The 25,317-nt window shown below is 41.9% G+C and overlaps 1 protein-coding gene across 1 annotated transcript in view; it reads left to right on the plus strand.

Annotated features, from left to right (window-relative positions):
* Nucleotides 1-25,317, plus strand: part of GBF1 (golgi brefeldin A resistant guanine nucleotide exchange factor 1) — a 120,266-nt gene that overhangs the window by 30,842 nt on the left and 64,107 nt on the right. The window contains exons 4-19 of the mRNA XM_015824097.1: nucleotides 1,464-1,595; nucleotides 1,884-2,002; nucleotides 5,545-5,653; nucleotides 6,067-6,127; nucleotides 8,949-9,003; nucleotides 12,650-12,776; nucleotides 14,063-14,280; nucleotides 15,150-15,318; nucleotides 15,935-16,146; nucleotides 16,295-16,393; nucleotides 17,604-17,798; nucleotides 20,315-20,495; nucleotides 21,038-21,175; nucleotides 21,682-21,770; nucleotides 22,775-22,977; nucleotides 24,721-24,769. Coding sequence (XP_015679583.1) covers nucleotides 1,464-1,595; nucleotides 1,884-2,002; nucleotides 5,545-5,653; nucleotides 6,067-6,127; nucleotides 8,949-9,003; nucleotides 12,650-12,776; nucleotides 14,063-14,280; nucleotides 15,150-15,318; nucleotides 15,935-16,146; nucleotides 16,295-16,393; nucleotides 17,604-17,798; nucleotides 20,315-20,495; nucleotides 21,038-21,175; nucleotides 21,682-21,770; nucleotides 22,775-22,977; nucleotides 24,721-24,769 — 2,156 coding nt within the window. The remainder of the gene's footprint in view (nucleotides 1-1,463; nucleotides 1,596-1,883; nucleotides 2,003-5,544; nucleotides 5,654-6,066; nucleotides 6,128-8,948; nucleotides 9,004-12,649; nucleotides 12,777-14,062; nucleotides 14,281-15,149; nucleotides 15,319-15,934; nucleotides 16,147-16,294; nucleotides 16,394-17,603; nucleotides 17,799-20,314; nucleotides 20,496-21,037; nucleotides 21,176-21,681; nucleotides 21,771-22,774; nucleotides 22,978-24,720; nucleotides 24,770-25,317) is intronic.

Raw genomic sequence — 25,317 nt, forward strand, 5'->3', positions numbered from 1 at the left:
TCAGGGCGGCTGACAAATTAGATAAAATACTAACATATATACATATTATGCCTAATTAAAAATTTAATTAAAACGAAATATTTGAATATGTCCAATTAAAAGTAATTAAAACCCCTATAAAATCCCCTAGGCCAGTCCCGCTAGCTGGAACAACCACGTCTTGAGGGCGCGGCGGAAGGAAGGGAGATCAGGGATCACCTCCCTTTTAGAGACCGAGTGCCCAAATTGCAACCCAAAACCCACTTATGCATCATCAGGTGCCGGCTGGGTGTGTCCCATTGGCTGGGTGTGTCCCATTGGCTGGGTGTGGCCAATTGGGGGTGTTTGTGGCCCATTGGATGGGCGTGGCTGCGGTGGTAACGGCAGACTGGGTGGGACTAAAAAGTTCAATCAATCAATTCCAACTTTGCAAGATCTTTTTTTTTTCCTGCGAGAAGTTGAAATTGACTGATTGAACCTTTTTTTTTTTTTTTGCACACGGCGGCGGAGGCCTAAAGTGAAAAGGTTTTATAGAACCCAGCTGAAGACCTAGGACTGGGGCGACGGCACGCGTGCCACCAGAGAGGGCTCTGAGTGCCGCCTCTGGCACCCGTGCCATAGGTTCGCCACCACTGGTGTAGGGTGTTACCAATTGTTTTCTTGGTGACTATGGTCCCAGCTGCCTTGAGATCATTGACAAGATCCTCCCGGGTAGTTCTGGGCTGATTCCTCACTGTTCTCATGATCATTGAAACTCCACGAGCTGAGATCTTGCATGGAGCCCCAGACTAAGGGAGATTGATAGTTATTTTGTGTTTCTTCCATTTGCAAATAATCGCACCAACTGTTGTCACTTTCTCACCAAGCTGCTTGTAGCCCATTCCAGTCTTGTGTAGGTCTACAATCTTGCCCCTGACATCATTGGCAGCTTTTTGGTCTTGGCCAAAGTGGAGAGTTTGGAATCTGATTGATTGCTTGCTTCTGTGGACAGGTGTCTTTTATACAGGTAACAAGCTGAGATTAGGAGAACTAATCTAATCTCAGCTCGTTACCTTATAAAAGACACCTGGGAGCCAGAAATCTTGCTGATTGAAAGGGGATCAAATACTTATTTCACTCATTAAAATGCAAATCAGTTTATATCTTTTTTTGAAATGCGTTTTTCTAGATTTTTCTTGTTGTTATTCTGTCTCTCACTGTTAAAATAAACCTAGCATTAAAATTATAGACTGATCATTTCTTTGTCAGTGGGCAAATGTACAAAATCAGCAGGGGATCAAATAATTTTTTCCCTCATTATAAGACAAAGAACTTTTAAATTTCTTTGTGTAGTTTATTTGAATATAAGTGTGAATAAATAAACCAGCCAACCCATCTTGGGGCTGCCAGACTTGAATCTCAGCATGATTCTAACTTCACTGGAGGAATCTTTTCCCTGTTGTACAAGTAATTTTTATGATGTTTAATTTTGTCTTCTGATTTAGAACTTTCAGCCATTGAAGCTATTGTTTTTCTTCGACCTTTTCTGGAAGTTATTCGATCAGAAGATACTACAGGCCCGATTACTGGACTGGCTCTGACATCAGTAAACAAATTCCTTTCATATGGACTAATAGGTATGGATTGAGAATATTTTCAATTTTATTCTCAACTAAAACTGATGACTTAGAGAACCATTCTTTCCCTGAGAATTATATATTTATGATCCCAGAAAAACTGAAATTCTGATTGGTTTTTATAATAAATAGGATTATGTTTTGTATTTTATATGGCTAAAAATAAAAATATTGATAATGAAGGTAGTCGTCACTTAATATCCCCCCATGAATATAAATGTGGCATATTTTACTGAAAAGTCTGTTTACTCTGAACTTTGTTTATTAAACATTATTTTGTGTTCATAGATTCGAATCATGAGGGCACAGCTGAGGGAATGGAAAACGTGGCAGATGCTGTAACACATGCCCGATTTGTGGGCACAGATCCTGCAAGTGATGAGGTTGTCTTGATGAAGATCTTGCAGGTATGCTGGACACGGTGGAAATCTTTTGGATTATATGTATCCTGCAAAACTGTGATGTACATTGTGATCAGAACTTCATCTGAATTCATGGGAATCCTGTTAAGAGATTCTGACTAAACATATGACACACAAAAATTGAACATCTTTAGTAAACATTTTCTAATTTTATTAGGAAAAGAATGTGAAACCGTTGAATGGTTAGTTTTTTGGGGGAGTAAGTTGATTCAGATGTTCTAGACTGGTGTTTTTCAATCGGTGGTATGCATATCACTGGTGTTACTTTGGCACATGGCAGGTGGTACAGCGACATCGTCCTAAACAAGATAATACCATTAGACTTTTCTCAGTGTTTTGAATATGAAATGCAGTCAAATGCATGAGTCATCATGTACGGTATTATTCATTGGATTGGAAAGACTTGCCATGGATTTCTTTCCCCATTTTCTGTGGAGGAGCTGAAGGCTTTCAACCGATGATTCATCATTCCTTCTTGCGCTCAAAATAGCCGGAGAACATACAAGAAAAGGCAGGAAACTTCAATGTCAAATGTCTATTCTGGGCTGATACGTCGACTCCACTCCTATCCGCCTATCTTTACCAATCATGACAGGTCATTAGATTTCTCCTCACCATCTGGATCAGTGGTTCTCAACCTTTTTAATGCCGCGATCCCCAACCGGTTGTAAGTCGAGGACTAAACCGGTCGTAAGTCGAGGACTAAACCGGTCGTAAGTCGAGGACTAAACCGGTCGTAAGTTGAGGACTACCCAACCGGTCGTAAGTTGACTTTCCCTGCCCGGGAGCGCCGCGCATGCGTGGTTCCGCCCCCTGCGCCAGCCGAGGCGTAGCTGTCAGGCGGCAGAGACGGAGCAGGCCGACCACCAGCTGGCCCAGCCCAAGGGAGGTAAGGCACCCTCCGGAAAAGGGAAAAAAATGGCGGACAGCCTTGCTTGGCGACCCCCGTGAAATGGTCGATCGACCCCAAATGGGGTCGCGACCCATAGGTTGAGAACCGCTGATCTGGATTGTCATTTTTCTCCTTTCCAGTTATTCAGTTTTGCTACCGCTTAGTGTGGCGGTGTGAGACCAACGTAGTGGTGCACATTAATAAATATGGATAAATTCATCATACTTTCGTCAGTGCAAAAGGAAAGTGATTCATCAAAGGAACCGCCACCGAAGAAATTAAAATTGGCAACCTAATCGAAAATACAGTGAACATTATTTGAAGTGTGAATTTTATTTTGTGGGAAGAAAACAACCCGCAGCTTCCTGTTTGTGTTATCTGCAATGAAGTACTATTCGAGCATTCCGTGAAGCCGCCTTTGCTCCAGAGACATTTAACAACAAAACATAGCGCACCAAAAAGCCCGTAGCCTTTTTTCGTAAAGAAGAGAGACGAACTTATAAAAACATTGTGCTACTTTCAGTGAAGTCCACAACCATCTTGAAAAACAATGTCTGGAAGCATCTTATAAATTGTCCTTGATAGCAGCGAAATGAAATAAGCCTCACACAATCGTTGAAGAAGTTGTGGTTCCCTCTTGCCATTGCAGTTGCTTCAGTTCCCTTTGATGAAAAAAATGACTGATGCTATTCTTGATATTCCATGTTCTGACTGCCCAAAGGCGAATATAAGGTATGGCTGTGGATGTTACTCAACAAGTGGTGGAAAAAAAATCACAGCAGCAGAAAAATTTGCATTTGAATTGGAAGAAAGCACTGGCATTGCTGGTGAAACGCAAGTAACTGTCTTTGTGCATATTCCTGATTCAGACGGTATACTGGAACACTGCCTGGCAGAAAGACTGGGAAAGAAATATGCACAATAATTGACAGTTTTTTCAGTGAACAAATTATGGAATATTATGGACTTGGTGTGTAGCCATTTGTTCCGATGGTGCATCAGCTATTTCAGGAAGAACTTCAGGCGTTGATAGGATGAGTTAAGACAAGAAATAGTTCCATTGTTTCAAATCATTGTATCTTGCATAGACATGCACTTGCTTCTAAACGGATGAGCCCATTGTTACATGACATTTTGGAGGATGCTACAACAACAACAACAATAATAATAAAGTTGGAAGGGACCTTGGAGGTCATCCAGTCCAACCCCCTGCTCAGGCAGGAAACCCTATACCATTTCAGACAAATGGCTGTCCAGTCTCTTCTTAAAAACTTCCAGTGTTGCAGCATTCACCGCTTCTGGAGGCAGGTTGTTCCACTGGTTAATTGTTCTAACTGTCAGGAAGTTTCTCCTTAGTTCTAGGTTGCTTCTCTCCTTGATTAGTTTCCATCCGTTGCTTCTTGTCCTGCCTTCAGGCGCCTTGGAAAATAGCTTGACTCCCTCTTCTTTGGGGCAGCCCCTGAGATACTGGAACACTGCTATCATGTCCCCCCTCGTCCTTCTCTTCATTGAACTAGACATACCCAATTCCAGCAGCCTTTCCTTATATGCTTTAGCCTCCAGTCCCCTGATCATCTTTGTTGCTCTTCTCTGTACTCTTTCTAGCGTCTCGACATCTTTTTTACATCGTGGTGACCAAAACTGGATGCAGTATTCCAAGTGTGGCCTTACCAAGGCATTGTAAAGTGGTATTAACACTTCACGTGATCTTGATTCTATCCCTCTGTTAATGCAGCCTAGCACTGTGTTGGCCTTTTTGGCAGCTGCAGCACACGGCTGGCTCATATTTAAGTGATTGCCCACTAGGACTCCGAGATCCTATTATACTATATTACATTTGATCAAAAGCCGGCTATTGAATGATGTTTATTCCGACAATTATGAAAGGATTTGGATTCCGAGCATAGCACTCTTTCATACAGAAGTACGTTGGCTGTCGAGAGGTGAAACATTATTGAGATTATTCGCGCTACAAGATGAAACGCGCCTGTTCCTGACACCCGGAAGACATTTTTAAACTTTTCTGCTAGGGGTGATGAAACATTCATCAGGAAATGTTTCATCACCCCTAGCAGAAAAATTTAAAAATGTCTTCTGGGTGTCCTGTGTTGGCTATTTGGCTGACACATTTAAAAAGCTAAATGAATTAATTGGTTGCTCCAGGGCCACAGTCATAACGTGTTTATCATGGGAGACAAAGTTAATGCATTCTGCAAGAAAATCTCCCTGTGGATAGGCCAAGTTAAAAAAAGGAAATATTGCATCATTTCCCAAGGTGTCAGACTTTATTGAACCGAGCACATGGACGTGCATCCTCACTTGTGTGAGCAGTAGGCAAGCACGTGCACATGTGCTCCGTTCATGTGAGCTGTGGGTATGTGTGCATGCCACTTGTGTAAATGGAGCTGTGCTCGTACATGCGTGCTTGCCAGCCGCTCACGCATACCCCTCCACCTGCCCCCGGTCCTCAAAGCTGGAAATGTTGGGGAACTTTGGTCTGAATGATACTTAAAAGAAGCATTCTTCCACTGTTTAGCTGATATTTAAAATGTTTCTTTGTTACCTCCTATGAATGTCTGTGGTATTAAAATGTGATTGGAACACAACATTTCATATTGATTTGTTCTTCTTTCAGGTCTTGAGGACTCTCCTCCTCGCTCCGGTTGGAGCTCATCTCACAAATGAATCCGTGTGTGAAATCATGCAGTCTTGCTTCCGTATATGCTTTGAGATGAGGCTTAGTGGTAGGTCTGCAGCGTAAACAAGCCAATCATAAACATTCATGTTATTTTGGCACATATTATTTCCGTATTTATTAGTAAGTCCGAATGCTGGAAAATAAATAAACAAACATAAAATACGCTAAATGTGTGAAATTGATAACATTCTTTAATTTATTTATTTTTTTATTTAGAAAAGTAGTAGACTTAGCTAATCATTTCCTGCTCCTGTGTGTCTTTTCCTTTCTTATCTCTACATTCCTCTAGCTACTTGGTATATCTTTCCTTTTCTTTCTGTACAGCTGAGCCTGGATTGGTTTTAATAAATTTCTAGTAATCCTTTGTAAACAACACTTGGAGGGGAAGTCTACACGAAAAAGCCTCTAGATAATATCACATGGGATAATGATACCTGTGTTATTTGTTTTTGTCTTCAGAGTTATTGAGAAAATCTGCAGAGCATACTCTGGTCGACATGGTACAGCTGCTCTTCACAAGGTAAACTTTCTTGTGTTTGTCTCAGTACTGCTCAGACGGCCCTTCAAGGGCGGGAAGATCGCACACTTCCAAACATGTTAGTGTTTATGTATATACGTAACAAACTCTACTCCCAACTATTACCAGGTCCTTGCAAAGCTCGTCCTTTCACCAAAATGTATCTTCTTCACTGATAGATTGACAATAAGTAAGGATAAAATATATGAAACTGAGCAATGTTATATCAGGTGATAGGAATAACACAAATCCGTGAAAAATGATGGCTTCAGTAATTAAAGACTGCCCTAAATTTCGAGTCTTAGGATCTCCAGGAAAACGAGAAACTGATCAAAGAACACGAAAGAGACATGTGTTCTTATTGTGCAGGCCTCCTCTTTCTTTCACCTGACTGAGATTCAACAGCCTTTGGCCTGACTAAATCTCAATAAATCACCTGCATTTTTAAAGGCACTTGGAAAGCAAATACTGTCATTATTTTCCATGACACTTTATAAGATAAGATAAGGTAAGATAACCTTTATTGTCATTTTTTTATTGTGGGCACAACGGCCCACATCAAAAATGAAATTTAGTTGCCCGCTCTCAAAGTGAAACACTTACATGACACACACCTAAAACATACTATGTACAACGTATGTATAGACCCACACTCCTACATGTACATAACAAATAAATATTAAATACTGTCCATCTTGAATATATAACGGAAGGAGGAAGCTTGAGAATTCACAAGGTTAATGCTGTATGGAACAAAACTGTGACTGAATCTGGATGTTCTGCTATGGACACCACGAAGCCCCCTCCTCCCAGAAGGTAACAAGGAAAACAGGTTGTGAAGAGGATGTGTAGTGTCCCAGATAATCTTATGGACCCTGCTCATGTGCTGGATGGGAGGGAGGGAGGGAACTGCCAATGATCTTTTTGGCCGTCCTCACCACTCTCTGCACTGCCTTCCTGTCTGAAGCAGTGATGCTTCCAAACCAGACTGTGATGCTGTATGACAGGATGCTCTCGATCGTCCCCCTGTAGAAAGTGGTCAGGACAGGGGAAGGAAGATGTGCTTTTCTCATGCGACGCAGAAAATGCAGGCGCTGCTGTGGCCGCTTCACCAGTGTCTCGCTGTTGAGCGACCAAGTCAGCCTACTCGTTAGCTGCACTTGTTTATTTGACAATTTTTACTCTTCTAAATGTATTATAAAATAAATTCTTGTTAACTCAGAATGCAGCAGTGATCTAAAAACTAAAAAAAAACTGGTACTACCCCTGGAAATCCAAGCAGCCTGCAGAGCTGGAAAGCTTTAATAACATTCAGCTTGCCACCCATTTCTGCTCTAGTGATAAGTGCCCCAATTCTGAGCACTATAGTTCAAGAAGCAGTGACAGGTAGCCTACCCAGTATAAACTCCTGAAGCAGTGAGGCCAGAATCTCTTAAAAAAATATCTGCTTTGCAGACAAGGAGGCAAAGTGCAGAAGGGGAATCTGTGGCTGAAATAAAGCTGCTGATGTTGCTGAATTATGGTTACAGGCAGATTCAATCCTCATCAACAATCATGTCCAACAATGAGTTGTAGCTCAGTGAAATCCTCAGGGTCATAAATTCTGTTTTTATATTAATAATAATAATAATAATAATAATAATAATAATAATAATAATAATAATAATAATAATAATAATAATAATAATAATAATAAAAAAGTCGGAAGGGACCTTGGAGGTCATCGAGTCCAACCCCCTGCTCAGGCAGGAAACCCTATAACATTTCGGACAAATGGCTGTCCAGTCTTTTCTTAAAAACTTCCAGTGTTGGAGCATTCACCGCTTCTGGAGGCAGGTTGTTCCACTGGTTAATTCTTCTAACTGTCAGGAAGTTTCTCCTTAGTTCTAGGTTGCTTCTCTCTTTGGTTAGTTTCCATCTTTGTTGCTGTTCTCTGCACACTTTCCAATTCATCAGCACCCTTCTGGAGAGGGCATTCCAAGTGTGGTCTGATTAATGCAGTCTAAAATAAAATTATTATTTTCCATGATCTCAATATTATACCTTAATTCGGACATGTCAAACACAAGGCCCGGGGGCCAGATGCGGCCCACGAAGTGGTTTCATGTGGCCCGTGAAGCCATCTTGGAAACAGTGAGGGAACGACCCCCTCTGCCTTGGCCCTGGCCCAGGCCGGCCGGGAGCCAATGTACAATTTTGTGGTGGCCATCTATGCTGAAATGCATTCAGTCTTAGCTCCACAAGGCCGTCTGGAAACAGCGAGGAACCAGCCCCTGCCGCGGCGGCCCCACCCCCTGGGTGCATGCTGGGGAGGTGTCACCCTTTGTGAGGCATGAAGAAATGGACCATGCCTTGGCACTTGCCCTGGTCCCACCCCCTTCTGCCAGAGACCCTCAGATCTGTCCCACTCCTGCCCAGGCCCCCACAGGCACCCTTGATGGGAACGATGTAGAGCTGGCCATGCCCACCCAGTAGGCCACACCCACTCCATTCACGCCCACCCAGTAGGCTGCACCCACCTTGGCCACACACACCCGGCCCCCCGAGGGCAACCGCAATGCTGATGCGGCCCTCAATGAAATTGAGTTTGACACCCCTGCTCTAGATGAAATGGGCAGCATACAAATCGAATGAATGAATGAATGAATGAATGAATGAATGAATGAATGAATGAATGAATGAATGAATGAGTAGCATACAGCCCTTCCATGCTCTATAGCACACATTGCAACTGGGACTGACAGCATTGCTATTGCCATGCAGCACAGTCATGTGATGTCACACTTAATGACTGCATACCTTTGTCTTATTTATATTATTCCAGATCATCTCAGTTTAAAGAGGAGCCTAAGAGCTACGTAGGGACCAACATAAGAAAGGTAAGATCCAAAATGGTGAATATTGCTTTGCTTTGAAGTGCATCTGCACTCTCCTCTTCCTCCTCCTCGTCGTGTTTGTTGCAGGGGCTATTTATTTCACTGCATGTGCCATTTGACATCTATAGTGTCTCTGACCGATGGATGGATGGATTGATTGGGTGCCCTGGTTGGGTGCCTTGCTATTGATTCTTAGCAGACACATACATTTTCTCCATGATGATCTATCTCTAACGTGAGCTTTCAGGTGTTCCACCCATCACTACTGTACTGAGTTCATCCACCTTACTGCTGGTTATCCTTGTTCACCTTTCTATTAAATACTTCTTCAGAAAGCTAGGTCTTTGCAGAATGTGTCTGAAGTAGGATAATTTGAGACTGGTCATAAGTGCCTTCAGTGAGAACTCTGGGTCGATTTGTTTGATGGTTTATTTGTTTGTTTTCTTGGCTGCCCACCCCACCCTCTGAGCGCCAGGACCAATGGAAAGGCAGAGGCCCACCTCTTGGCCAGGATTGCAGTGAATTGTCCCACATGGTGAATCAGCCAGGGTGATTTTTCCCACGGTGAATCGCCTGGGGCTAGGCGGTGGGGGAGGAGTGGCAGGGGAGGAGCAAAGGCTGGCGGGGGAGAAATTCCCACAGTGGGTCGGCTGGGATTGGGGGGCCTGGAGTGAAGCAGGCGGGGTCAGGCAGCTGCAGCCAATTGTCGTAGACCTCCTGCCAACCTTCACGGTCTCCTTGCTTCCTGCTACTGACATGGTATATCTGCCCTGGCTCTTTGCACCAAGAAGCCACTTTGAGTCATGCTGCTGAGTCAGGTTGGGGCTGGGTTTCCTGGCGCACCATAGTTCTGCAGCTGCCGTCCGTTTGCTTTGCCTTCTTGCAGCATCCTGGCTGATGCTGGGCTTCGTAGTGCTGCAGCTCTGGAGCTGCTTCTTGCTTCCTTGCTTACAGGTAGTCTTTACTTAATTGCTTAGTAACTCTTTGACTTAACGAGGCATCTTCTCAGAGGTACTTGCAACCTTTTTGTCACGTTCCTATGGCTGTAGCCTCCTCTTCTGCAGTCACATGATTCCATTCTGGGTACTTGGCAATCGGCTTGCATTTATGGCAATTTGCAGCATCCTATGTGACTGCTATCCTGCTCTATGGAGTAGAGAGTTGGTCCCTGACAGAAGGCCACCTGAAGAGACTAGAAGCATCTGAAATGTGGATTTACAGGCGGCTGTTACGTAGAAGCTGGGTTGACAAGATCAGAAATGAGGTGATCAGCCACCTGGGAAAGCCCAGGGAAATCATCAAAACAATTAAAAAACGAAAATTAGAATATTTCGGACATGTGATGCGACACCCAGAAAAATACGGCATACTCCATTGAATCCTCCAGGGAAAGATTGAAGGCAAACGAGGTCCAGGCAGAAAAAGAACATCGTGGCTTCAAAATCTAAGGGACTGGTTTGGACAAAACTCAGCAGCACTTTTTCGTGCGGCTACTGATAAAAACAGGATCGCCAACATGATCGCCAACGTCCGATAACGGATATGGCACAAGAAGAAGAAGAAGATGTGACTGCAGTTTTCTGCATTTTTTTTGCCAATTTCCAGTGTTTATTGGAGAAAAACAAATCCCATTGATGAAAATGGATTCACTTAAAAAGTCCAGTGTTTTAACAATTGTGGCGTTCAGTTAATGCCACTGCAAAAAAATGGTTGTCAATCAGGAATGGTCATGTGACCTGCTGAATGACTGCCACAACTTGTGTAATTCTAAGCTCAGTTATGTTTGTAAGTTGAGGAGTAAGTCCTCTTTGCTTCCTGCAGCCCTTGGGACTGTCACTCAGTTTCCCATAGTCACAGCTCTGAAGATCATTGCTTGCTTGCTTTTGCTTATGCCCTGAACTGGGACTGGGTTTCTTGGCACACCTACGAGAAGTAGAAGCAAGGAACAGCCCCAGCCAGAAACAGCCATGGAGCTCCAAGAAGCCAGCCCAGCAGTGTTGTTTGTGCTTAAGGGGCTTTTTGGAATGAAGGGCCAGGCCTCATCCGCAGCAGAAGCAAGAAGACAGAGAAGGTAATCTGAGACAGTGGAGCATAGGGCAGCAGGACCCCCAAAGTGCATAGATGGGGAGACAAAGGCAGGTGGAGGGAGTTGAAGTGCCTTTATGGTACAGGCAGGCTGCCAAGCACCTGAATTTTGATTACATGATTGTTGGGTACATTATACAGTGGTTATACCAGGGGTAGGCAACCTTGGCTCTTTTATGACTCGTGGACTTCAACTCCCAGAATTCCTGAGCCAGCCATGCTGAGGGGAAAGGGAGAGGTTTCCATTCTTTGCCATGCTGGCTCAGGAATTCTGGGAATTGAAGTCCACGAATCATAAAAGAGCCAAGGTTGCCTACCCCTGGGTTATACAGTGGCTATAACTTCCAGGTACAGGTTGTAAGTCCCTTGGTTCAGCACCATCATTAACTTCAAACTAGACAAATGGTTGTAAGTTGAAGATGACCTGCACAATTCTTAGCTTGCAAAGTTTTTTTATTTAAATAATGGTTTTGTTTTGTTTGGTGCCTTTGAATCTTCATAAAGGTCTAGCAATTTCATGCTATTTTCTTGCAAGATGTTTAATAATAATAATAATAATAATAATAATAATAATAATAATAATAATAATAATAATAATAATAATAATAATAAGAAGAAGAAGAAGAAGAAGAAGAAGAAGAAGAAGAAGAAGAAGTAGTAGTAGTAGTAGTAGTAGTAGTAGTAGTAGTAGTAGTAGTAGTAGTTGGAAGGGACCTTGGAGGTCATCCAGTCCAATCCCCTGCTCAGGCAGGAAACCCTATACCGTTTCAGACCAATGGCTGTCCAGTCTCTTCTTAAAAACCTCCAGTGTTGGAGCATTCACCGCTTCTGGAGGCAGGTTGTTCCACTGGTTAATTGTTCTAACTGTTAGGAAGTTTCTCCTTAGTTCTAGGATGCTTCTCTCCTGGATTAGTTTCCACCCGTTGCTTCTTCTACTGCCTTCAGGTGCTTTGGAGAATAGCTTGACTCCCTTTTCTTTGGGGCAGCCCCTGAGCTATTGGAACACTGCTATCATGTCCCCCCTCGTCCTTCTCTTCATTAAACTAGTTGCCCATTGCCTTCTTCCTAAGGTTTAGAGAGATTGACTGGCCCCAGGTCGCTTTGTGCTCTAGAAGGAACAAGAACCGTTTCCTAGCCTGTTGTCTTAACCACTACATCAAATTGGATCTCTAGTTTATAAGTTTTTAGAATACAGTTTCAAAATAAAATAAAATAAAAAAGAATGCAACCTTTTAACTGAGAAAGGGGATTCTGGAAATCAATTTCCCAACAGGTTCAACAATACTTCCTTTTCTGCATTGGGGAACTGTTATACTTTGACAATAAAGGGTTTGTTTATTCATTTATTTTATTTATATGTCAATATATATCACATATCCGAAAGCCGGGTGAACTCCGAAATCCATCAAATCAATTTGGAGCTACATTCTTTGTGTGTATATATGCTGTCCTATTGGAGTATGAATCCCTGGATCAAATAAAACTGGCAGGGGTATTGTTTTGAGTTAATAGAATATTGTCACAATTCTTCTGGCTACAGGAGACCTGTGTTTATTATTCACAGTTGAAAATGAGAGCAGGAGGGATGAGTGACTCATCAAAATGGAAGAAGCAGAAACGATCACCAAGGAACTCTTGTCACGTAACGAAGGTACCTCAAGGAATAGAACAGTCAACTGTCAATGGCACAGGTATGGCAAATAATTTTTTATTTACTAAAATGTACGTACTCTAATTCTGGGTAATCGCTGAGAAACAGCTCCCTCTTTCCTGTTTCCACGAAACAAGAAACATTCTTTCAGGTAAATTGGTGCTAGATTGTGAGGATCTAAGAACTTCGAACTGTTGTAAGTCGAGGACTACCTGTACTTCATCACTTTTTTCCTTTTTGGGGGGGGGGAGGTGTCATCATGTTTTTGATACCTTGCTAGGTGACTGGTGGTACTCGAATGCTGCCATATCCTAAAAGTGAAAAGGTTGAAAAGCCCTGGTTTAGCATACATAGTGGGAAAAAGAGTCTTTTTATATGGTGTAATGCAGGGCTTGTCAACCAGTGGTACGGGTACCACCTGTGGCACATTGGCACCTGACAGGTGGTACGCGACCATCCTAGAAAAGTGGTAGCGGGGGAGGGGAATGAGCTAAACCGGTGGCAGCACCGCACAAGCCTGAGCAAGAGATGCCTGGAGCTGCAGGGCTATCAGGGCTCAGCGGAAGCGCCAGGATCAGTGCCGCTTTCCAGCTGATCGGTGCTTCTTCGGGGCTGTCAGGGCTCAGCGGAAGCGCCAGGATCAGCACCAGGCTCCAGCTGGAAAGCAGCACTGATCCTGGTGCTTCTGCTGAGCCCTGAAGAAGCGCCGATCAGCTGGAATGTTGCAGCATCTCCAGGGTCTTGTGATTTACATTCAGATGCTTGGCAACTGATTCATATTTATGACGGTCACAGTGTCCCAGGGTCATGTGAAGTGTCCAAAACCTGCTGCAACCACCCAGCAGATGGGGGGGGGAATAAAAACCAAACACCTCCCACTCCACCCCCGCTGCCAATTCTCAACAGAAATGCTCACAACAATGGAAACCTCAGATAGGAGGAAGAGCACCGCTGGGTGGGCAGGCAGGTGTCTTGGTCGGCTGTGGCTTGGGGGGCACTTTTTTCAGTGCCATTGTAACTTCAAACAGTCACTAAGCAAACTGTTGTAAGTTGAGGAATACCTGTACTTCATCACTTTTTTCCTTTTGGGGGGGGTCATCAAGTTTTTGACACCTTGCTAGGCGACTGGTGGTACTCGGATGTTGCCATATCCTAAAAGTGGTACAATGGGTGAAAAGGTTGAAAAGCCCTGAGGTAGGCCACCCCTTGTTATATTGCCTGAAATAATGGATAACGGTGCACGTATACCAGATACAAAAAATAGAAAGAGGATACTGTACTATAAATAAAGATATGATTAACATTGCTGCTATTTATCGTTCACAGGTGAGGACAATGTCACTGATGTACCTTCTCCAATTTCATCTGGAAATTCAGAAAATGTGTCTTCTGCAGTTAGTCCTGTCACTGATAGTGGTGTAGAGTTGTCTCCCCCAATTCGCTCGAAGGATGATCTTACAGATTTACAACTTGTCAAATCTTTGGGAATCAGTACAACAATGCCCTTAACTGAGCTTAGAGCCAGAGAGCAGTTAGAACTACAGGTATGGATTTCCTTTACAGCTCAGCAGACCAAACAGTACTTTTATTTTATTCAGTTAGCCAGCAGTGTAATTTTAAGTAGCTTGATTTTAATTTCCCCTCCAAACCAAAAGGAAGAGTCCATTAAGAAACTAGCATGTGAAAACGATGATTAATATTAGCTAAAAGAGGCTGAAACAAAAAAACAGGGCGATGGATACATCACTGCATTTTCTGAATAGCCCTGTAAATAAGTGTAAAAGTAATAAGATGAAAAATAGTTTTCTGTGTGTATGCATTTGATTTCCAATCTACTTTTTTTATGAAACTTGCAGAATAATTATTACAATTAAAAACAATTAAAAAAACACCTGTATTTCAAACATTAATACCTGCTATCCGTGTAGGTCTTCTCAAGCATAATTTGTATTACCAGAATTATTTTTCAGCACTGACCTTACACTATTTTGACTGGTTTGGATTATGAAGATCACAAATCTTTTAAGATGAAGAGCAATTTTACAGTGGGACAAATTGCCTACATAAATCTTTGAATAGACTATAGGCAAACTGGATGACTGTGAAATGTTTAAGAATACAGTTTCCAGTTTCTCTCGTCTTTGGCAAGATTGGTGGAAGTTGAAATTTAAACTTTGAAAAGGCTTTTACCGTTGAATATATTACTATTCTTAAAGTGGTTAGGAACAGAAAATCATTTGCTGCTGTTGTAGGTGCAAGCCGCAGCTGAGTCATTTTAATTAAGAAGACTGATTTTTTTTTCTTTTAGTGTATGGGTTTATGTATGTCAGTGAAGTAGTATATGGAAAGACTTGTATCGTGTAGCAATATTAGCCTGTGCTAATTTTCTGCCTTATTATCTTTGTGATTAAAGAACGAATATCATCAGAGGGAAAAGACTCCATCTGCCTCCGTCGAATCCATCCCAGAGGTTCTTGAAGAGTGCACCTCTGTAACTGAACACTCAGATTCCGTTTCAATTCATGACATGGACTACGTAAACCCTCGCGGAGTACGATTTACTCAGTGTTCTCAAAAAGAGGGTGAGTGCATTGAGCAAATGTAATAGTAATTTTGGTTTTCATCCTATGTCAGTGATGGCGAACCTTTTAGAGACTGAGTGCCCCAAAACTTGCCCCACCCCCTGCTTCACCCCCTGCCCTGCCCCCGCTCCTCCCCCACCCCGTCCTCCGTCCCGTCTGCCTGCAGGGCCACTCACCCCCTCCATGGCCCACCACAGATCACCCAGGCAGCCCAGTAGTGCCATGGCGGCCATGCCCTCTGTCCACGCCCCACAGCATCAACTGTGCACGATGGGGCATGAAGGCAGAGTCTTGTCTACGCTGCCTGGCTGCCATGTCCTTGGCTGCGCTGCTCCATGTGGGCTACTCTCGGGAGCAACTCTCCTCCAGGGGGGCTGCTGGTGGGGTCGCGGGGGGAGGCGAGGCTGGGGCAACGGCACGTGTGCCCACAGAGAGGGCTCCGAGTGCTGCCTCTGGCACGCGTGCCCTAGGTTCGCCACCACTGTCCCTATGTCATTAAAAACATCCAAATACCATTAATTTGCCACTATCAAGAATAATGTATTTCTGACTCATTGGAAGGATGCTGCGCTGGAGTGCCGTAGTTGCAATGTTTTTGCGTGTTCTCTCTTTCAAGGAACAACATTAGTCCCTTACGGATTGCCCTGTATTCGTGAACTGCTGCGTTTCCTCATCTCCCTCACTAATCCACACGACCGACACAATTCTGAGGTGATGATACACATGGGTCTACAGCTACTCACAGTTGCTCTTGAATTGACGTGTGTGGCAAACTGCCCATCTCTCTTAGAACTTGTAAAAGAAGAATTATGTCGGTATCTCTTTCAAGTAAGCATGAACACAATAGCTTTCTCATCTTTTTAAAAAAATACGGCCTGTACGTTAAATCATTTTGGAATAATTAGCTTAGATTGGAATGGTGGAAAGAATAGATTTATTTATATTCATTATCTTTGAACTTTCCATTCATTTCCAGTTATTGAACATGGAGCGGCTCAATTTATATGCAGCTTCCCTGAGGGTTTGTTTCCTTTTATTTGAGAAAATGAGAGAGCATCTGAAATTCCAACTGGAGGTGAGCCTCTTGAAGTATGTTACCTAATCTTTGGAAGAAATTATTCCCATTTGGGGGAAGGTCTGGGGACGTTTTGAAAAAAAATATTCTGTATCATTAAAACGCTCACTAGAAATCTTCATATGCTTGCATTTTTGTGTTCTTTTATTCTAATGTAATTGTTTATCATGATACATTTTATAATCAAAATGTGTCATTGTTTTGAAACTCCAATTGCAAAGCCTGGAATAGAAAAGTAAGAGTAGAAGAAATAGTGAAAGGGCCAATGATCACATGGGCGAGAAATGTGGGCCGAAATATGAATCTGGAAGAATGGGAAAGATTATGGAACATAAATTGCAAACTGACACTGTCAACTGCATATAGGGAAAATCAATACAAAATATTCTGTAGATGGCATTTAACACCGGCAAGATTGGCCAAAATGTACAAAAATATGAATCTGGAATGCTGGAAATGTAAAAATAAGGAAGGAACATTCTATCACATGTGGTGGCTGTGCCCCAAAGCAAAGAGCTATTGGGAACGGATAGGGCACTGGATACAGGAGATAACCAAGATGCAAATTGAATTCAAACCTGAACTATTTCTTCTGGGTATAATAAATTCAAAGATGGAAAAGCAACTCCAACACATCATTATACATATATTGACAGCAGCCCGTATAGTATACGCTCAGTGTTGGAAGGGTGAAAACATACCTACAAACGATATGATTATATACAAAATTCTTGAATGCGCGGAAATGAATAAACTTACGCTAGAATTAAAAGACAAGGAGGCAACAGAATTTTATGAAATATGGAACAAATGTTATGATTGGCTAGAACAAAGAAAGAAAAATACATGATTACTGATGTAAATAAATTGTAAATAATATATAATAATAATAATGATGATAAAGTTGGAAGGGACCTTGGAGGTCATCTAGTCCAACCCCCTGCTCAGGCAGGAAACCCTATACCAGAGATGTATAACACAGTTTTGTTAAGGGAAAAAAATGTATTTTTTCAGTTTTATTTTTGTTGTATAGTGGAAAAAAAGGAAAAATAAAAACTAAAAAAAAGAAAAGAAAAGAAAAGTAAGAGTAGAGACCAAGAAAAGAAAGTATCACGTATAATATTCACCTGTGTTATATATATATATATATATATATATGAATCACATATATATCCTATAAACTGAACTATATCCTGTATCTTTCTGCCAGATGTATATCAAGAAACTGATGGAGATCATCACAGTGGAAAGCCCCAAGATGATTTATGAAATGAAGGAGATGGCCCTGGAGGCTATAGTTCAGCTATGGAGGATTCCTAGCTTTGTAACTGAACTCTACATTAACTATGATTGTGACTACTACTGTGCTAACCTTTTTGAAGACCTCAGCAAGCTGCTATCCAAGGTCCTGAGGAAGAATTTCTTGGGAGTTTTCAGTACAGTTACAAGCCCAAAAATAATAATCCATGTTTATTTTGTAAGGAAAAAATCTAGGAAACTTCTCCAAAAGGCTGCAGAAGTTCCCAGTTTGACTCACAAGTTCTACCCTCCTTTCTCATTCACTCTATAACCCGGTCAAAGCTTTTCTATACTCTAGAAGTGCTTCAGAACATCACCTTAAGTAGAGGCTTTTTAAAATCTTTACTCTAGGTAGGAACATTTTCTGAAGAGAAATTCAGTTGGAATGGCCATTTCTAGTCTTGTACCTTTTCTTCAGAAAAATACCTCATACTGTAATCAGGCTTTAAAACTTAACCATGATTGTTGGTGGAAATGCGTTGAAATCTAACTGCAGTAATATATGCTTGAATTTAGCCTGTTTATGGGGGAGAGAAAATAGATGTTAGGTCTGTGCGTAGGAAAAAAAAATCATTTTGGACTATGATTCTGATCACTGGCATGCTGTTTCCAGAATGCTTTCTTTAAAGTCAGTTTGACACTGAGGACAAAATCTCCCTACTTGGTTAGGTGTGTACTATTTAGTCAATTATCCTTACTGTTTTCTTGTACAAAATATGAAAGTTTGGAACTGGGAATACCACATGAGGAATTCCTAACTACTGTGATTTCTCTTTTTATCAAGCACGGTATAAAATCTAATAGAAAGTAATGGAAGTTCAGATTCTTTCACAGTATCACTGTGGATGGGAATACCTAGCCACAAATGTAAATTAAATTTGCAGTGAATTTCTAGACCTGGGGCTCCTTGGACAGATTTTAGAGCATCCATGAATTGGGAAGAATTTTTTTTTGTTTCATTATTTTATTTTGTGTATTTAAATACATATTTCTAAGAAGGAATCCTGGGTTTCACCAGATCTGCAAAGGAATCCATAACAAAAAATGGTTAAAAAAACCTGATTTAATGATCAGCTATTACCTACCTGATCATAATGCTGAGGACAATGTGAAAAAAAACAGGGAGACAATCTAGAGATTTGGTTGACCACAATCTAAGCATGGTTATAAATAATGGAGATATCAGTTATTTTCAGATATACTCTGAGATATGCCTGCTTAGACTGTGGTCAAACAAATTTCTAGATATCCTATATTGGATATCATTTTTTAAATATAGAACAGAGATTTGGAAATGTCCAAATTATACAACTAATACATGGATACCCAGTGAATGGAGCATTTCCACCAGATTTCTACTCTGTGTGTGGGATGGGCATCTTATAATTACTGTAATCCACAACTTAAAATCGGTCGGTTAACAGCCGTTCAAAGTTAGGCGGATCCCCCCAAAAGCTACTTATGACCTGGTCTCAAAGTAGTAGCTGCTGCAACGCCCCCATGTTCATTCACTCTTACGACCAACCGTAGGGGACACTGCAGCAACCCCACTTACCTTTTTCGCCCACCCTGGCCCTAAAAGCATTCCCCTCCCCCAACGACTCCCCACTAGCCTTAGGCCTGACTCCCACTCCAACAGGCTCCACCATTTTCCCTCACTTACTTTTTGAAGAGCTCCGAAGCTTTCCATAGTGCTAAAATGGATTATTTTGTTGCTCGGCCGCATGGCATGATTCTGGAATTGTACCATGGTACATAGTGCTCCATTTTGCTGCCTTTTAGAATCTTTCTGCAGCACTGTGCCAGTTCGTTAAGGCAGCAAAACGGAATGGTTTGTTACTGGGCCTCAGGGCAGCAATCCAGAAATAGCTGCCATTTTGCCCCTGTGGATAGCTACAAGAGAAACCCCTCCATTTTGCTGCCTTAACGAACTTGCACAGCAGGGCAGCAATTCGTTCCAACACTCTGGAAGGCCTCAGAGCTCTTCAAAAGATAAGTGAGGAGGAGGGTATTTGGGCCGGTGAGGTGGGAACCAGGCCTAAGGTTTGGGAACCAGTAGGAGCAGGCAAAGGCCTGGATCCCTCCAAGGCACACTATGTGGAGGGAGAGATGTCTCAGGAGGCTTTTGGAGTACTGAGACAGATGGCCATGGGCCTGTACAAGGCCTGCATCCCCTACTCCTGAGGCATCCCATGCTCCACTTAACAACCTGCACATTAGTTTAACGATTGCTGTGGTGAGAGCAGGGTTGGGGGATTGTTAAGCGAGATGCTTCACTTGCAACATGCAACCGTAATAGGAACTCTACTGTGGTTGTATCGTAAGGACTACCCGTATTTCAGATTTTTCTAGTAGGAATATTAATGTAAATAGTTCAGCAAGCGTATATTCCCCCCACAAAGTACGTAAAATCTTCTGAGTAGAAATGTAGCTTTATGTACTGAGTCAACAGTGTTTTAAGATACAAAAAAACAACCCTAATCTTGTGGGGACTTAGGTTTAAGGATGGCAAAAAGTTATGAAGGCTTGAATAGCTGTGTAGAGAACTAAGTTAAATAGAAGCTGTATTTAAATTTCCATATGCAGTTGGAGATATAGCCTTATTTGTGCTTGATTTTTCAGAATGCTTTTCCCGTTTCTGGACAACTGTACACTACTCATTTGCTGTCACTTGAAGCATTGTTGACGGTGACTGATCAGATTGAAGCACGATGCCAAGCCAAAGTACTCAGGGGCATATATCAGCAAGAGAAAGAAATACTAAAACCAAACACAGAAATTGTCAATAACATCAGAGAAGCAAGTGAGAAATCCTTTATTTGATATCTTCTTCTTAACCAGATGGTGACATGTGCCACTCTTGACCTTGTTGCAGGCAACAATTGTTCTGTTCCATGTTGTCCATCGTAATTGTCCATAGGCAATTACGTCTATGAACTCTGAGACCTGCTTAATGTCTATTGTGGAATTTTCCCGTTCAAGGTCTACTTTCATTTTTAATTTTGCAGTCAAATTTAGCAAGGGACATACACATTTGGGACACCAATATTTGAGGGAGTGCCTTTTGTTATATGTACCCACTTGAACATTAATAACCTCATTACTCATTTGTAAAATAATAAAGATAGCCCTCTTTAAGAGGGCATTTGAGCAGCAGTGATTGCTAATAATAGCAATAATTGTTATAAGCGTTATTTAATGCTTTGAATTGCTTTTTGTTTTCACCAGTATCTTTATGGATGTTTTTAGTTTTAGTTTTATGCATTGTAAGCCATTGAGAATCATAAAAATATGTGGCCTACAAAAACAGATGATAGACAGACAGACACTTTTCTTATCCTATAGTTTCTGAAGAACTGCAAACAAAACTTAAATCATCCAGTGCAGAATTACCGGAGACGTGTCCATCGAGTAATGACTGCTTGGTGACCTCCTACTTGAAACAGCAAGACTGCGTGAATTCAGACATGGAAAAAGATACAGGTAAATCTGATTTTTAGTTTAGCAGGGGAACAGTGAAGCATATAAATAATAATGGACTTGGTTTTGTCGTACATCATTCTAGTTGGCTGTGAATAAGACTGGTGAATGATTTGGGGACTTTTCATATATTAGTATGGTATATATGTGTACCATATACTGTATATGTATGGTATATTTGGTGTTTTATCTCATACATAGTATACTGCTATACATCCCTTTCATCCTTTTTTCAGTGGTTGGGACTTTATTGTATTTCTACTGCAAAATTCTAGAAAGTATTTTTTTGTATTGTCCCTCCTCTTATTTTAATATATACAGCTGAATCTCAAGATCCTGGTTGTTGTTTTTTTTGTTGTTGTTAACTAATAATCTCTGTCAGAATTGTGGCTGATAAAAAAGTGCAGCACTGCTGGGTTGTGAAGTTTAAAATTGTTTTCATTGATTATTATCAGCAATGCTAGCTATTTGAAAGGCTCTACTGTAAAAGCAGACAAATTTTGTTTTAGCAGAAAAGGTCGTCCCGAGAAAGCCTACTCGATTTTCCTGCTTCCTGCCTACAACACAAGAACTGATCATGATTAAGAATAAAAAAAAGGTATGACATGTTGTTTCTGAAGCATCTATACGTATATGGTCATTATGCATACAGTAAAGATGTGGAGTTTATTCTTAAGTACAATAGTATATATAGGCATAAAAGAAGAAAGGGGGATCAAATCTGAATATGCCATTCTTAAACCCCCGTCTTCCTCAGAGATCATGTGACTGCAGGATGTCATAAATGTGCAACGGTTGCCAAATGCCCAAATCATGATCACGTGACTGTTGAGGATCCTGCGATAATCATAAGCAAGAACCGGTCTTGAGCCACGTTTTTAGCACCATCTTCAAACTGTCACTAAACCAAAGAAGTGGTTAAGCAAGGACTACTTGTAGAAGAATAGAAAGAAAGAAGGAAGGATAAATAGAGAAATAGAAAGAAAAGCAAGAATATAAATGAAGAAAAAACATATAAAGAAGTGACTTCCCGCCTTATCGCAAATATAAACAATTTTATTAGTTTATCACGTACTCTTAATATACAATAAATGATCTCTTCTTCCCCATCCCGTCTCTTGTCTATAAACACATCCATAAAGCATTATCATTTCAGTCCTAGTGTCATCAAAAGTCCATTAAGAAGATAGCAAACTGTTCCTTAAATTGGAAGTGAAATTGTTTCTTAAGAAAGAATAGAGAGAGAGAGGGAGATGTTGCAAAGATCACTTGGTTGCTGCTGTCTCATTTAAAGTTCTCTCATGCAGCATTACTCTTAGTCCAGCATGTACTGTTATCAGGCATAGAAAGTGGTATAAGCATGGGCATTGGTCAAAATTGTTTTATTAGCCAATGTATTTCTAAATCGTTGCTAAGCAAGAAAATGACTATATTGAATTTTACTAATGTAAAACTGATTGTGTGGAATAAGGTCTAAAAGTGGTCTCCAAATCTAAAGATTAAAGAAGAACATACTCTCTGTACAGACAGTATATGATTTGTACAAGAGCAATCTCACTATAAAGTATAACTCAATCAATTCATTCGTTTGACTTTTTAAAGCTCTTGATAAGTGGCTCAGAGCAGTTCAATCAAAAGCCCAAAAAAGGAATACAGCTTCTTCAGGAGAAAAATCTCTTGTCTATCCCAATGGACAACAATCAAGTGGCTAAGTGGCTGAGAGAAAATCCGAGACTGGACAAGAAAATGATTGGGGAATTTGTGAGCGATCGAAAAAATGTCGATTTGCTGGATAGTTTTGTCAAGTGAGTAGAAATGTTTCTTTAACCACAGCAGAAGCAAGCTAAGAGAAACCTAGAATGGGGAAGAATGGTTGGTTGATTTTCCTACAATTATAAAATTGCAAAGGACCTAGGAAATAATTAGAAATTATGCTTGCTGTGCTATTTTACGGGGATGTATGTATGTGTGTATGTATGTATGTATGTGTGTATGTACGTGTGTATTTATTTTATTTATTTTATTTTATTTAATTACATTTATATCCCACCCTTCTCCTTGCGGACTCAGGGCGGCTAACAATTAGATAAAATACAAACATACAATACACCTATTAAAATTAATTAAAAAGAAATATTTAAACTAATCTGATTAAAAGTAATTAAAACCCCTTTAAAATCCCTTAGGCCAGTCCCGCAAGCTGGAACAACCATGTCTTGAGGGCGCGGCGGAAGGAAGGGAGATCAGGGATCACCCTGATCTCTGGGGGCAGTTCGTTCCAGAGGGTGGGAGCTCCCACAGAGAAGGCCCTCCCCCTTGGGGTCGCCAGCCGGCACTGTCTGGCTGACGGCACCCTGAGGAGACCCACTCTGTGGGAGCGTACAGGTCGGTGGGGGGTAATCTGTGGCAGGAGGCAGTCTCGAAGGTAGCCAGGTCCGATGTATGTAATTTGGAACTTACCAATTTACCTTTTGTGAAATAGAGCAGCTGTTCATTCTAAAATAGTATAGCTCTTTCTCTTTATAGTTAGATAATTTAGTTATCATGTTTGCATTTTACTTTACTCTTGAGACCTCAGGATAGCATACATGGGAGTCTCTCTTGTTTTAATCCCACAATAATCTTGTGAGTTAACATTGAGCTTAGAATTTAGAACTTAGTGTCAGAGAGTTGGAAAGGACCTTGGTGGTTTTCTAGTAGTTCTTGAGCAGAACACCATAGACCAGTAGTGGCGAACCTATGGCATGCGTGCCAGAGGTGGTACTCAGAGCCCCCTCTGTGGACACGCGCGCCATGCCCCGGAGATGGCAACCATCCCTCTTCAACCAACCGCCTGCTAACTTGCCAAGGTCCCACATGGCCGGATGCATCCCAGCACCCATGCGCTCTCTGGCCTCTGTGTGCAGGGGCTGATGGTGTCAGGCAGCGGCCGCCCCGGCCCCTGCCTCACCTTGCCCTGTGACAATAGCACCCCTGCCTCGCCTTGCCTCGCCTCACCCCGCAGGACAAGCCTCTTGCCCACCGCCCCACCTGCCAGAGACCCCCTGGATCTCCCCCAACTCTGCCCGGCCCCCACAGGCGTCTCTCCCCACGAGTAACATCGAGGTGATCACTCCCACCTTGGCCACACCCACCCAATCTGCCATGACCACCACAGCCACGTCCACCCAGTGGGTTACGCCCACCTGGCACCCAACAAGAAATAAGTGGGTTTGGGGTTGTAGTTTGGGCACTCGGTCTCTAAAAGGTTCGCCATCACTGACATAGATCATTCCGGGCAAATGCCTGTCTAATCTCTTCTTGAAAATCTCCAGTGATGGAACACCCAGAATTTCTGATGGCAAGCCATTCCCATTGATTGATTGTTCTCACCTTCAGGAAATTTCTCCTTAATTCTAGGTTGGATCTCTATTTGTTAAGCTTCCATCTGTTATTTCTTGTCTTAGGTGCTTAGGAAAGTAGGTCATCGCCTTCTTCTCTGCGACTTCCCCCAGATATTGGAAGACTGATATCATGTCCCCTTCTTCTTTCATCCTTCTCTTTGTTAGACTAGACATAGCTAGTTCTCGCAAACGTTCTTCATATGTTGGGCTGTTGGTTTGATCTCTGAGCTTGGCGATTTGGCTGCAAACGTTTCATCTCCATTCAAGGGGACACCTTCAGTGCGCTTTGAACTGTGCTCATCTGTCAGAGCACTGGCCTTTAAATACCTTTTTGTGTGATGTAAATTGGTGTGGGTGTTATTTGCTCCTTAGGTTTTGACAATATGTCTGAGAGTTGAGGCTGGTTTGTGGGCTGCTGCGAGGTCATGTGGGTGTGGTAATCTTGCTGTCATCTCTGAAACATTCTGTACGTAGGGAATTGTGATTCGTTTGGTCCTTGTTGTTCTGTTGTAGTTGTTGTGTTGCTTTGGGTGTTTGTATTGTTTGTGTGTAGAGATGTCCAAAACGGTGTAGGGTTTCCTGCCTGAGCAGGGGGTTGGACTCGATGACCTCCGAGGTCCCTTCCAACTTTATTATTATTATTAAGTTTCGTGGGTATCCGTTTCTCTCAAAGACTTTGTATAAGAGTTTTTGTTCTACTGCCCCCTAGTGGCACAAATGCATTTTTTCTTGTTTGAGAACTGCATTGAGAAGTAGCAATTG

This window comes from Protobothrops mucrosquamatus, unplaced genomic scaffold, assembly GCF_001527695.2.
Source record: "Protobothrops mucrosquamatus isolate PMUCROS unplaced genomic scaffold, P.Mucros_1.0 scaffold2116, whole genome shotgun sequence".
Taxonomy (NCBI): domain Eukaryota; kingdom Metazoa; phylum Chordata; class Lepidosauria; order Squamata; family Viperidae; genus Protobothrops; species Protobothrops mucrosquamatus.